This window comes from Leucoraja erinacea, chromosome 1 (genome assembly GCF_028641065.1).
Source record: "Leucoraja erinacea ecotype New England chromosome 1, Leri_hhj_1, whole genome shotgun sequence".
Taxonomy (NCBI): Eukaryota; Metazoa; Chordata; class Chondrichthyes; order Rajiformes; family Rajidae; genus Leucoraja; species Leucoraja erinaceus.
This window is the reverse complement of record NC_073377.1, coordinates 82,879,232-82,893,190: the sequence shown is the minus strand read 5'-3', so window position 1 is coordinate 82,893,190 and position 13,959 is coordinate 82,879,232. Positions and strand designations below refer to the sequence as shown.

General features: G+C 38.7%; 1 protein-coding gene across 2 annotated transcripts in view; it reads left to right on the top strand.

The window, feature by feature from the left end:
• rbpjb (recombination signal binding protein for immunoglobulin kappa J region b) overlaps positions 1–13,959 on the top strand; it is a 95,575-nt gene that overhangs the window by 61,882 nt on the left and 19,734 nt on the right. The window contains exons 5-7 of one of the 2 annotated variants that reach the window (XM_055637923.1): positions 2,551–2,725; positions 5,393–5,530; positions 12,937–13,049. In XM_055637923.1, coding sequence (XP_055493898.1) covers positions 2,551–2,725; positions 5,393–5,530; positions 12,937–13,049 — 426 coding nt within the window. The remainder of the gene's footprint in view (positions 1–2,550; positions 2,726–5,392; positions 5,531–12,936; positions 13,050–13,959) is intronic. The other variant, XM_055637929.1, reaches the window with a different exon arrangement.

The window sequence follows — 13,959 nt, the reverse complement described above, 5'->3', positions numbered from 1 at the left end:
TTGAGTCAGGACCCTTCAGACTGATTGTAGTAGGGGAAAGAAATTGGAAGAGATGTGGAGGCAGGCAAGTGATAGGTGGATACAGGTGATGAGGGTTTTGATTGGCAGATGGCTGAACAAAGGCCAGAGATAGGAAGAAGTCAACAGGCTGTGTGATAAGGAGAGAAGATGCACAGAATGTGAAGCCAGATGAAGGGAAAGTGGTTCAAGGGGAAGGGAATTAGTTGTTGTGGGTTATTCATCTAAATTGGAGAATTCAGTGTTCATACCATTGGGTAGTAAACTACCCAAGTGAAATATGATGTGTTCCTCCAGTTACGTGACCTTGCTCTGGCAAAGGAGGCTTCCCAGGACAGATTGATATGGGAAGGGAAGTTAAAATGGTTAGCGATTTGGAGATCCAATTGGTCTTAGTAGACCAAGAACAAGTGATCAGCTGAAAGGTTGCCTAGTCTATGCTTGGTCTCGCATAGACTAATTGTAAAGGAGGCCACGTCGGGTGCACTGAATGCAACAAATGAAGTTCGGGGAGGTGCATGTGAATCTCTGTCCCATCTGAAAATACCTTTCATTTTGCAAATTAATGAACTCAATCTTCCTATATTGGAAAACTAATGTTCACGATTATTGAATATTGCTTGTTTCATTTATATATAACTGGGAAGCTCATACTTAGATTTTGCAAAACATTTGTTTGTAATGCAACTTATTTTTATGATCTTGTTTCATTTTAGTTTTACGAAGGCAAAACTTGAAGAGAACCTGCTTTACATTTGAAACTTTAAAAAATTATCTGTCATGGCTTTTACAACAATTGCATTATTTGGGTGTTAAGCAAAATCTATAAATGCTAGGAATTTGGCTTAAACCATATTTGACAGACAGAGTCGTAATGCTACTGTTGTAACTTTCCATCAGAATTCATTTCTAATGGTTTCTTTAAGGCTGAAATAAGCTGATTTTTCGTTGTTTCATGTATGATCTGTCATTTTTGCATCAGAATGCAGTATCATTCTGAATAAGCATAACAAAATCTGTATATGCTGTTTGGGAGTAAGAAAGGAAGAGGAATTTTTCGTTACAAATTGTGCGAATGGGGGAAAATGGTTATAAATTTTATGTTAATTCAACAGCCAAGGACAACCAATGGTTATGACACACTCCTTTGGTATTAAGGCAATCCAGTTATCATGAAGTTAGAATATTGTATACATTTTATTACAATAAGTGGCAGCAATAAAAGGTTGCTTTAGTTCTGTATATTGGTAATATATTGCCATTTTTTTTAGTTGGTGATATTGAAGATTTAATCTCTCCACAGTAGGAGGATGTTAAGGGAAAGGGATAAACTCAAATTCAATCTTGACACTATTGAATTCAGCAGATGAAAATATAATTTGATTTCCAATATTAAAAATTGGTGAAGCAACCCCAGTGCCTGGCTCTGACACTACTCCTGCATCCGCAACCAGTGTACGTCGTTTTATTTTTTGTTTTATTGTCATTGTATACCACTGTATGTAAATATCCATATTATCACTTCAAAAGATATATGTAGCACACCCAATGTCAGTTAACAATGAAGATTTTGTAAATTTCTAAGAGATTTTCTTCTGATTGGGATGGTTTTATTCATTGGTTTAATCCTATTATTACTTTGAACTTGAGCATCCAATATATAAGGGAAAGAAAAGTAAAGTCTCAAATCTGAGCAGCCATTAAGCATATTTCACGGGATGGAAATGTTTGAAAATGGGCCTTTCGGCCCATTGAGTCCATGCCGACCAGCGATCTCCCATGCACTAGTTCTATCCTACACACTAGGAGTAATTTACAGAAGCCAATTAACCTACACGTCTTTGGAGTGTGAGGGGAAACCTGAGCACCCAGAGAAAACCCACACAGTTGCAGGGGGAATATACAAACTCTTTATAGACAGCATCTGTAGTCAGGATCAAAACCAGGTATCTGGCACTGTAAGGCAGCAACTTTATTGATGTGCCAGTGCAATTTATATTGTTAATTGCAAGCAAAATAAGTAATAATTTCCTTATACTTGAATCTAACAATGAATTAGACTGTTGTAATGAGAAAAATTGAGAGTTTAGCCAAATTTCACATACGCCCTCTTAAGAAAAAACATCAAAGACAATCAAAGTTCGAGAAGCTGTTTATTGGGCTTGTGTCAGAAAATAAGATGCACTGGTGAAGACAAAAGTGATGGGGTAATGGCACCAATGTGTCGCTTCTGGAAATTGATGTGGGCCCTCCTTTGTTATAAATGAGACATTTCTGAGCGCAGGATTTGAATCCATTCTTTACCTATTATATTGAATAGCCTTTTCATGATCCCAGGAATGTAGTGAAGAAAATCTAAGACACAATTATCTTTTCATTAAACAATGTTTTTGTGTTTAAAGTTTTAAGTCAAATGATTTTGCATAATTTGTTTAGTTCCATGTAGCTTCATCTTGTCTCATTGACACAGGGCTGTTGCTTCTGCTTTTATTTGCTTAATTGTGCAGTCTTTTGTCCTTTTTATTTTTGCAGAATTATTGCACAGCCAAAACATTGTACATATCTGACTCCGACAAGAGAAAGCACTTCATGTTATCAGTAAAAATGTTTTATGGTAATAGTGATGACATTGGCGTCTTTCACAGCAAACGGATCAAAGTAATCTCCAAACCTTCCAAAAAGAAACAGTCCTTGAAAAATGCCGACTGTAAGTATATACACATTTGGCTGCCCAATTTAAAATGTAATGAGTAGTAACATTTCACTACAAACTTGTGCTATTTTTTAAAAATGTAACATTAGATAACGGTTCTTTAGAAATAAAATCATAAAATGCAGGAAGCACTCAGTAGGACCGCCAGTATCTGGGGAAAGAGAAAGAATTAACATTATAGGCCAAAGACCCTTTGTCTGAAGAACGGTTTCAAACTCAACCTTGATACTTGTTTTTCCACAGACCTGCTAAGAGCTTCCAACATTTCTAGTTTTTATTTTAGACTTAAAGCATCTGCAGTTTTTTTTTTTCCTGTTTGTCCTTCTCTTCAGAAACTTGTACGGTCATCCTATAGCTTCTGGTTTTAGGAAATTACGTTGAAAATTATTTTGGTCATCAATCTTTTTCATTAGGTCTGGAATTTCAGGGACAAAAGAAGTTGTGCATATTATTTTAAATTTCATTTAATTTTTTATACATTTCTGTACAATTGAAATCATCAAAAGCAAAACTCAAGACATGCAGTTAGTTTTAATGTGCTGGCATTACAATGCAATGCAATGTAGAGTGTATGTTTGTGTAGGTACACAAAAATGCTGGAGAAACTCAGCGGGTGCAGCAGCATCTAAAGAGCGAAGAAAATGGGCAACGTTTCGGGCCGAAACCCTTCTTCAGAATCTGTTTGTGTAGATTGGATGACAATCAAGTGTACTGTTGTTTTCCATATTGAGAGCCTTGAGGGAGTTGAACTTTCCAAGCAAGTTAAAGGTATTCCATCACTCACCTGACTTGTTCCAAAAGGCATCATGGAATGAACTGCTCATTAAAGCTTGCTGTCTTTGATCTACTATTATAATTTTGAGGTTGATCAAATTAAGTTTTTGATCAATGGTCATCTCCAGATGTTTATTTAAGATTTTTTTTATCATCTAAAGATATTGTAGGAAGGTGATTAAATTATTTGTTAAAATTGTTCCCTTAAGTGGTGTAAATATTATCTTGCTACCTATAAGCAAGCATCTGAATGTTGCTGTGGTCTTTAGGCGCAGATGTTTGGTTATCTGATGAGATGATCGTGAAAGCTCCTCCTGCCACTTGGGCATTTGCTCGGAAATTACGTTTTTTGTCCTTCCATTGTAGTTTTCTGGGTTCTGAGGTGGCCAGTAAAACCAAATGAGTGACTCGTTGATAGAAATGACTGGAGTTGTCTAACAGAGAGAGTGGGTGGGTAGCTTTTGAGGTTGTGTGTTTCTAATGCATTGGCTTCAAGATCCTCAATGCAATCCTGATTGCTGCTTCTCCATTTTGAGTGGACATGCGATTGATGCAACAGATGAAAATGGTAGCCTACAACATAGATCTAAAGAACAACAGTTCCTCCTAAAAAAGACTCTAATTTTGTGCTGTGTCATTCCAGTTGGTACATATCTTTGCCCTGGTTCACATTGATTTCAGCTTTGTTAAGGTGGTTTAATGCAAAACTCAGTGTTAGCCTGACTTGACTTTTTGTCATAAACACGTTGTGAGGCCTATTAAAATTCTGTGTGCCAATGCCTAGTTTAACAGCTAATTTGTCGACATAAGATTAAACCTTGGCTCTTCATGGTAGTTGCCTTGTGATCACTCCCAGCCCATTGATGGAGTGAGAAATGCACTCTAAACTATATAGGAAAATGTGGACATTTTGGATAAATTCAGTTTGTGATAGCTCTTTGAAAGCAAAATAACTGAGAATGTAAACTAATAAAAAAGAAACAAAGTCAAGAAACTGCAAACAGTAATGGAATAAAATTTGATTTTGTTGTTGGAACACCACCAGCGTGTTTTGTGGAACGTTTAATGCTGATTTTTTGACCCAGGTTGTTCATTTAGCGGAGATGATCTGCTAAGATATTCCAACTTTACCCGGAGAAGTGTGAATGAAGTTTAGGACTCGTGTAGTCCAGAATGGTAGACACAAAATGCTGGAGTAACTCAGCGGGATAGGCAGCATCTCTGGAGAGAAGGAATGGGTGACGTTTCGGGTCGAGACCCTTACTCAGACTTGTGTTAAGCATGTCATCTGATTCAGGCCACTGTATTCCTGAAATAGTCCAGCAGTGAGCATAGCCACCAGCAGTTGAGCACCAGTTCAGCAGTGGGGGGTGGGGGACTGCTGTGCAGCAATAGAAAATAGAAGGTAACACTCTTGAATTAATTGGATTTAATTTTTAAAACTTTTTTTTTAACTGATTATTCCAGTCGTTTAATTTTGTTACTGTATCAGAATTTAACATTTTAATAACCTTTTCAGAAAATTTTGACTGTCTTTGAAGGTTTGTGCATATCAGAGACGTTCAAACCCCTTCATTGTTTTGGCAGCCAATAGGCCTGGAAATGTAGCTTAACATCTCTCAAGGCAAGTCCGTTATAATCCAAAGACCTTCAGCTGGGAGACAACTTCCTAAAGGGAAATTGCTCCTTAAGATGTCAAAGTACAAATTAATTCAATGGCAGCAACCCAAGCTAATACAAGATCTAGACTGATATAAGGCAACAGTTTAAAATACTTCATGAAATTGAGTTTGTCTTTGTGAAAGTTGAAATTTCATTAAGGTAGCTCAATTTGTCCTACTCTTTATATATACCCCTTAAGGCTAACAGTTTTTTTTTTCTTTTTAGTATGCATTGCATCAGGAACAAAGGTGGCATTATTTAACAGACTTCGTTCACAGACCGTCAGCACACGGTATTTACACGTGGAAGGAGGGAACTTCCATGCAAGTTCACAACAGTGGGGAGCATTTTACATCCATCTATGTTAGTATCTGCAATTAACTTTATCTTTGTCCACTTATGCATTATTGATTTGTACCTTTTTATGTTAAATTTTCATATAGCTATCTTCACGTAAAATGAAATCCCCAATGTAATATTTCTCAACAATAAAGCACAATTGTAGGCTGAAAACATGTGTTAATTCTGCAAAGAGTAATGCTGCCAGAAAATTCACTACCATTTATGGTACATAAATTATGCATGATCAGATAGCTTGAAAATGGGAGGCAGTACAATTCAAATACTAGAATTTTGGGGGGTAAATGACCACGGGACAATTCAAATGAGATTCAAAATGAGGGATGCTTTTCAAAGATCTGAAAATAGTGGGAAACAGTGTCTACTGAGAATGAGGAATTTAGAGATTAGCTTTCAGAGAAAAAATGCACTCGAGATGTGGTTTAGTGAATTGCAATTTTGTTTCTGAGCCCGAAGCTTCTGTTTTGAGGGCCCACCTCAAGAGACTTGAGCACAGAAATCTTGGATTTGACAATCCAGCTGCATTAGAGCTGCTGGTTTTTTGGATGAGCTATCTGGCCTGGTCAGTGTAAAAGTGTCAATCAACGTAACTAAAATCAGGTGGTTGTCATGTTGCTCTTTAACAAGGCTTGCTCTGCATAAGTTGGCTACCACACTTGTCCATTACAAAAATGGCCATATCTCGAAAATAATTGAAAGGGGCATCCAGAAAGACAGAATATAACATAAATAGCTTATTTTAGCTTTAATGGGTCTAAAACATAACATTACCTGAGGGCAAACCAGGATTTTAAAACTTAGCTACCGATTTTCAAATGTTCCACATGCATTGCAAATATCAGATGTAATCTCAGATGTAACTTTTGTGTTCATGAAAGGAAGAGGGATGGAAAATGGGGAATCAATGAGAAAGACAACCTGGTGTCAGTTCTAATCAAAATAGTGGAATTCCTTTGGGCAAATGACCACGGGACAAATCAAATAACTGCATAAAACTGATTTATGCAAGGGAAATCGCATCTGAGAAAGAAATGTTTTGAAAATATCACCAGTAGAATAGATTAGCGCAAATTGTATTTGATAAATATTGAACATTAGGGTTGAACGGATTGATTATCACTGATTGAGGTTTGGTTAATGGATAGAAACTGAAAAGTTGGGAACAAATGGGTTATTGTGAGTTACAACATTGTTTCTTTCATCGTTGACTTTTTACTATCCATGTCATTACTTTATGTGCGTACACTAATACAGCTAAGTAATTGACAAACCTGGGAAACAGTTAATTCTGCCAAAGGCACAAACGGATTAATTGATACGAGCTGTGTGGTAAATTTCGAGGTTACTAGTTCAGTTGAAAATTGAAAAGCTTGCCTTTTTTAAAAAAATGTGATAGTGGAATATTAGTTTACTAAATGCAGGTGCAGCCAGTACCAAAATTATGTGTTAGAAAAAATATTTGTTTGGAAGAGATAAAGAAATCCTGCTAATCCAGACATTGTTGACATCACATCTAGATGTACACATCTTGTGCAAAAAAGGATATATTTAAAGTGAGTGCAATAAAGGTTCCAGGAGAGATTGAATGGACTAGGCTGCAGTTTAAGAGAACAAAATGTGGCTTTGTAAAACACTAGGATCTGTCATAAATAATTTAAAATGATCATTGGGTTCATATTAAGCACTGAAATATGCAGATATAACAATTACAGCACGGAAACAGGCCATCTCGGCCCTTCTAGTCCATGCCGAACACGTATTCTCCCCTAGTCCCATATACCTGCGTTCAGACCATAACCTTCCATACCTTTCCCGTCCATATAACTATCCAATGTATTTTTAAATGATAAAATTGAACCTGCCTCCACCACCTTCACTGGAAGCTCATTCCACACAGCCCCCACTCTCTGAGTAAAGAAGTTCCCCCTCATGTTACCCCTAAACTTCTGTCCCTTAATTCTCAAGTCATGTCCCCTTGTTTGAATCTTCCCTACTCTCAGTGGGGGAAAAGCTTATCCACGTCAACTCTGTCTATCCCTCTCATTATTTTAAAGACCTCTATCAAGTCCCCCCTTAACCTTCTGCGCTCCAAAGAATAAAGCCCTAACTTGTTCAACCTTTCTCTGTAACCTAGTTGCTGAAACCCAGGCAACATTCTAGTAAAAAGGAGTAGATCGTTGCTGTATTTGGGTGTTCTGCATGTGAGGTTCACTATACCCTATCCAACTGGCTTTTTACATGGAAAACGTGTTCTTTGCAAATATCTCTCCAATATCTTTAGTGGAGTCAGTGATATGAAAACAGTTTCTACAACAATCTCTTAAGTCATTAATAACGGCTCTTGTGCATGAATGTCACTTGTTTCTCATCAATCACAGTGGTAAACAATTATTTGTATTTTGTGTCCACCGTACGATCATTGTTATGGTTACGTAGTTCAGCTTTGCATGGATTCACTGGTCGTCAGTTTGGACTAACAGTCATCTGCAACATTAGTTTTAAAATCTATCTTGCTTGTGTTTCTTTCAGCTCTGTACTATCTTCAAGACTTAACTAGTTAGAATCCCATCAGGCCATTGTTTTACTCATTAAACTAGTCCTCCGAAATGTATCCTGTTTTAAGTCATACCAAAACAAATAGAAAAATAAAAAACTGCAGATGCTGGAAATCTGGAAATAAAAACAAAATGCTAGAAATATCCATCAGGCCAGGCAGGATATGTGGAGGACCAAACAAAATCAGTGTTCAGATTGATAATTGGTGTGTTTCATTTCAGCACTTTTTTGGAATTCCAACGCTTGCCATCTCTGTGTTCATTAACGTAAATTAACTTCCAGATAAATATAGCCTCTTTTAAAAAAATAAAAAAATAAATAAAAAAAATCAACATTGTTGTCAAATTCCTTTGTAGCCTTTATGCTCCCTATCATTTTTTTTAATTCCTGCTATGCAACCCTCACTATGCTATGCCTATTCTCTCCTTGTTTATCTTTAAACTTGACCCCTCCAACAATGGTGGTCATTCACTCAATTGTCCTGGTGCTAGGTTATGGAATTCCCGTCTTGGTCCTCTACTTCACCTCTTTAGTTTCTGGTTGACTGCCTTAATATCTCATGGTCCAATGTCGTAACTCATTTCATGGTCTCTGGAGTAGGCTCATAGAATCAGCAATTTATACAGTTTGGAACAAGCCCTTTGGACCAACTCATCCATGCTGACCAATAAGATGCAACTACACGTCCCATTTGCACATATTTGGCCCATTTCATTCTCAACCTTTCCTAAGTATGTATCTGTCCATGTCTTTTAAATACTGTTATAGTACCTGCTTCAGCAGCCTCCTTTGGCAGCTCAATGCACATACCCAACACTCGCTTTGTGAAGAATTTGCTCCTTGATTTCCTATTTAATCTTGCCCATCTTACCTTAAATCTTTGAACATAATACTTAATTCCCCTCAGCTGGGTAAAAGACTGTGCATTCACCCTATCTATTCCCCTTATGCACTTCTATAAGATCACCCCTCAGTCTCTTATGCTCGAAAGAATAAAGTCCTGGCCTCCAACCTTATTAAGTCCTACGAGTCCTGACAGCATCCTTGTAAATTTTCTCTGCACTCTTTCGAGCTTAATGACATCTTTCCTATAACATGGGGACCAAACTGACCATAGCATACCAAATGTGGCCTTGCCAACATCTTGTACAACTGTAATATAACATCTCAACTTCTATGCGCAGTACTCTGAAAAAGGCCAAGTACCAAGAGTCTTTAGTGCCCTGTCTACCTCTGACATCATTTTCAGGGGAATATATACCTGTATTCCTTATGTGTCCCTAATGTGAATATGTACCACTGTTACTCCAGCATTTTGTGTCGATCTGCACTCCTAGATTCCTCTGCTCTGCAACACTCCCCAGGGACATGCCCTTCACTGTGTGGGTCCTGGCCTAGTTTGACTTCCCAAAATTAAACACCTAGCACTTATCTGCATTAATCTCCAATGGCCATTCCTCAGCTCACCTGCCCAGCTGATCAAGATCCTTCTGTAATTTTTGATAACCATCTTCACTGTCTACAATTCCACCTATTTTAGTGTCATCTGCAAACTTACTAATCGTGTCGTACATTCGCATCCAAATCATTGGTGTAAAACACAAACAGCAATGGTCCCAGCACCGATCCCTTCAGTGCTCCCTTCAATATTGCAGATAGCTGCTGTGTAACAACACACTATCACTTATTTTATCAGGGTGAGAATGTTTCAGGCAAAGTACCATTTATAGCCCATTCCTAATTGGCAGAAGACCGCTGAGTATAAAAAAAAATAAAATGCTTATATTTCTCAGCAGATTAGGCAGCATTTGTGGAGATAGAAGCAGAATTTACATTACAAGTTATGTAATTTTCAGCAGAATTCAGAAAACATAATCAAAAAGTTAATTTATAATGCAAGGTTTCATTTAGTAAGCTACACCGTGTGAAACAAGGATGACATGTAGGAGGGAAGGTATACCTGATCATCTGCAAAGTAGTTGTTTTAATCAACATTATCCACTGCCATGTTTTCACAGACAAGGATTTGAATTCACTATATTGTTTGTTAATATAACTATTCTGAATATCAGACATTTATATGCACTGTCCCTCCCACTTCTCTGAAAAATTCTAGCTGGTTGTATTCCACCTGTTAGAGCTAGTCCAACTACTCTTCTGATTTACAATATCTCTACTGATTCCATTGCTGCTACTGTATTCATTTCTCCTGCAGATTTGACAGCTTTGTTTCGTTTCTGAATCTGGTTTAACCATGTTGGGAACATTGCTGTCTTTGCACTAACCTCAGAGACATTGGACTTGGTGGAGCTATTTTCTCCAATTATCCTTGCTTTTCCCATCACTCCCTCCCTTTTCTGGCTCTCAGTGATGGAATGACTGAAGTACATTGCTAAGCTTTAAGCCCCTGCCCCACCTACGTGTCCTTGACACGCTAATTACACGACCTCGTTGCCGCGTTGAGGCGGGACAGTCCCGGAGAGTTTCATGCGCCCGCACAGCCGTCTGGAGCGCGTGACGTCATTTGAAGATGGACACAAAATGCAGGAGTAACTCAGTGGGACCGACAGCATCTCTGGAGAGAAGCAATGGGTGATGTTTTGGGTTGAGACTCTTCTTCAGTCTGAAAGAAGGGTCTTGACCCGAAACGCCACCCATTGCTTCTCTCCAGAGATGCTGCCGATCCCACTGAGTTACTCCAGCATTTTGTGTATATCTTCAATTTTCTTGGCCCCGCTCTGAGAAGTGGGGGCGGATCCAGACCGCAACGGCCGTGAGCCCCAGGCCGAGTTCAGCGATAGTTTGCGTGCTTCTGCTGCTGTTGGAGGTCGCGCCAGGGTAGTGGGCCTGTCCCACTTTGGCCGTCAGTTATGCGACAGGCCGTTGGCACGCGAAGATTTAGTTTGCTAAAAAATGTTGGCGATATCGCGCACAACTACATACCCCTCCGTGCTTCTCAGTGTGACCAGCCCCGCGCGGCCACACGATGCCCGTGCGCCTCTACACGACGACGAGGTCCTATCTGTGTTTCTCATAATTGTATAAACTTCCAATAGATCTTCCATCAGCCTCTGACACTTCAGAGATAATTCAAGTTTGCCTAACCTCTCTTTATAGCAAATACCCCCTAATCCACACAGTAGTTTACTAAACCTCTTCTGCACCTTCTCCAAAGTCTCCACATCCTTTCTTTGATGGATTGACCAGAACTGCATATAAGACTACAAAACTTTGGTTGGGCCACATTTGGAAAGCTGCAACATTGCATCCTGACTCTTGTACTCAAGGCCCAGCCCAATAAAGACAAGCATAAAATAACCTTTATTTTTCTACTCGTGTTGCTGTGGACTTAGACCCCAAGATCCTTCTGTGCATCAATGCTGTTAAGGGTCCTGCCATTAATTTTATACTTTCCCCTTAAATTTGACCTCACAAAATGCAACACCTCATACTTGCCGGGATTAAACTCCATCTGTCATCTCTCCGCCTATATCTGAAATGGATCTATATATACTGCTGTATCCTTGACAGCCTCCGTCACTGTCCACAACTCCCCATTTTTTCATATAATTTACTAATCAACCCATCTAGATTTTCACCTAAGTCATTGATGTATATCACAAACAGAAATTCTAGCACTGGTGTCTGCAGAACGCCACTGGCCATAGACCTCCAGCCAGATCAACACTCTTCCACTACTATTCCATCTTTTTAGGGTAAGTCAGTTCTGAATCCAGATTACTGTGGATCCCATGTATCTTAATCTTTTGGATCAATCTACCATGCAGAACCTTGTCAAATACCTTATTAAAGTTATTAATGTACAAATAATTCTCCAAGCTTTTCCTGTTAATGTTTGCCCATTGTGAATGGGTAAGATTAGCTTACTCTGCCAACCTGATTTTTGGAACCAATCTATCATTTCAATTATTTTATTCATAAAAGCACTGTTTTCAATCAGTTTTTAGTTGGAATTCTGGCTATGAGCAGAGAAATCTTTATTCTCATCTGATTCTGCAGCGCATGGTCTTTTTACTCTTCGCCTGGCTATATTACACCCTCGTGTCTCCTCCAGGTGCTTGAGAAGGGAGGAGCTCTGTCAGGCAGACTAGACCCACCACCTTCTCCCGTGCCACATGTGTACTCTTGCTCTCCCTGTTTGGTCCAGCTATCTTGTTGATACAGGTGGCAAAGTGCAATTGAAATGAAGGCCAATGAAGGCAATTGCGAAAACTCTGGCTTGGTTTTGCCAGTTGTGGAACCTGTAAATGAGAACTTATTTAGTTAAGATGCATTTAGTTAACCTAATACTGAAAAACAATTTAATTAGCTGAAATTGATAAAATGATTTTGCCAATAAAAGGCATAGTTATGAACTTTCAAGCAAAATATTTTTCTAAAAACATAACTGGCCTAAAAGGAAGCAGTATCTAAAATGGCATTGCCAGGAAGACTGTGCCTTGCTGCTGGATTTTGGAAACATTTGTGAGTTTGGGCCTTCGGAATCTGTCAGTGGGTTGTGGACTTTGATTAAAGGTGCGCAATTGCATTTGTCTCATGCCAATCATTATCTAATCAATTTGATGCAAACCAACATTAGCCCTTAAAAGAGGTCGTTATTGAACACAGCTGTTGGTTACTGTAATACAAAGAGTGACAGAATAATGTAAAAACGATTAATCAAGAAATGATGTACTTGTGATTCATCAGGGAGAAAAGAATTTATAGAACATTTATTGATATTTCAGGAATGTGTTTGATATTTTGAACGGGTTCCTTGAATAGGTAATTAAATATGTAAAAAAACACCTTGGTTATCAAGTTCTTACTGTAAATATTTTTGTTATCTGCAGTGGATGATGAAGAATCGGAGGGTGAAGAATTTACAGTCCGTGATGGATACATTCATTATGGTCAAACGGTGAAGCTTGTGTGCTCTGTTACTGGGATGGCACTACCCAGACTGGTACAGTGGCTTTTATTTGCTTGTCTTTAATAGCATTGTATTCAAGCATTATTGTTTGGAATTTTGTGTTTTGCTATTTTTATATCATAAAAGCAGAGGTTTCTGCAAGATGACAGTTATTTGATTATTGCCAGACCTTCAATTCCTTCCTTCCAGAAGACCTATTTTTTCTTCTTGTTATTCTAAGAGATTGCAGTAGGATTGGTCCATTTCGTCCCTCATCCTGTTCAATAGTTCAATAAGAACATGGTTGGTCATTTACTCAGTGCCACTCGCGCAAAAACCTCCATATCCTTAATTGCCTTAATATCTAAAAATCTATCAATCATGCCCTTGAATGCACCCAGTGACTGGGTAGAAATTTCAAAGATCTAATTCCTCTAGGTGAAAACCCCAGACTGCAGATGCTGCTAAAACTGTTGGAAGATCAGACATCAGAAAGGGATAGTGGATATTCAGACAGCATCCGTGGAGACAAAGGGACAGTTGAGTTTTGACTTTAGAGATACAGCGCGGAAATAAGCCCTTTAGCCCATTGAGTCCGACAAGCAATCCCTCGTACACTAGCACTTTCATACACACTTGGGACAACTTACAATTTTTACCGAAGCCGGTTAACCTGTAAAACCTGTACATCTTTGGAGTGGGAGGAAATTGGAGTACCAAGAAAAAACCCACAGAGAGAATGTACAAACTCTACACAGGCAGCAGCCAAGGTTGGTATCTAACCCGGGTCTCTGGTGCTATTAGGCAGTAACTTTACTGCTGCGTCACTGTACCACCCTTCGTTTCAGGTCAAATTAGTGCATCAGGGTAGAGGGGTGAGCTAACAGATGATGGGTGATGGACAGATGGAGCTCGGTTTGGGGAATGATTTCTATTTGTGGTATTTATGGGGAGGGAAAGGAGT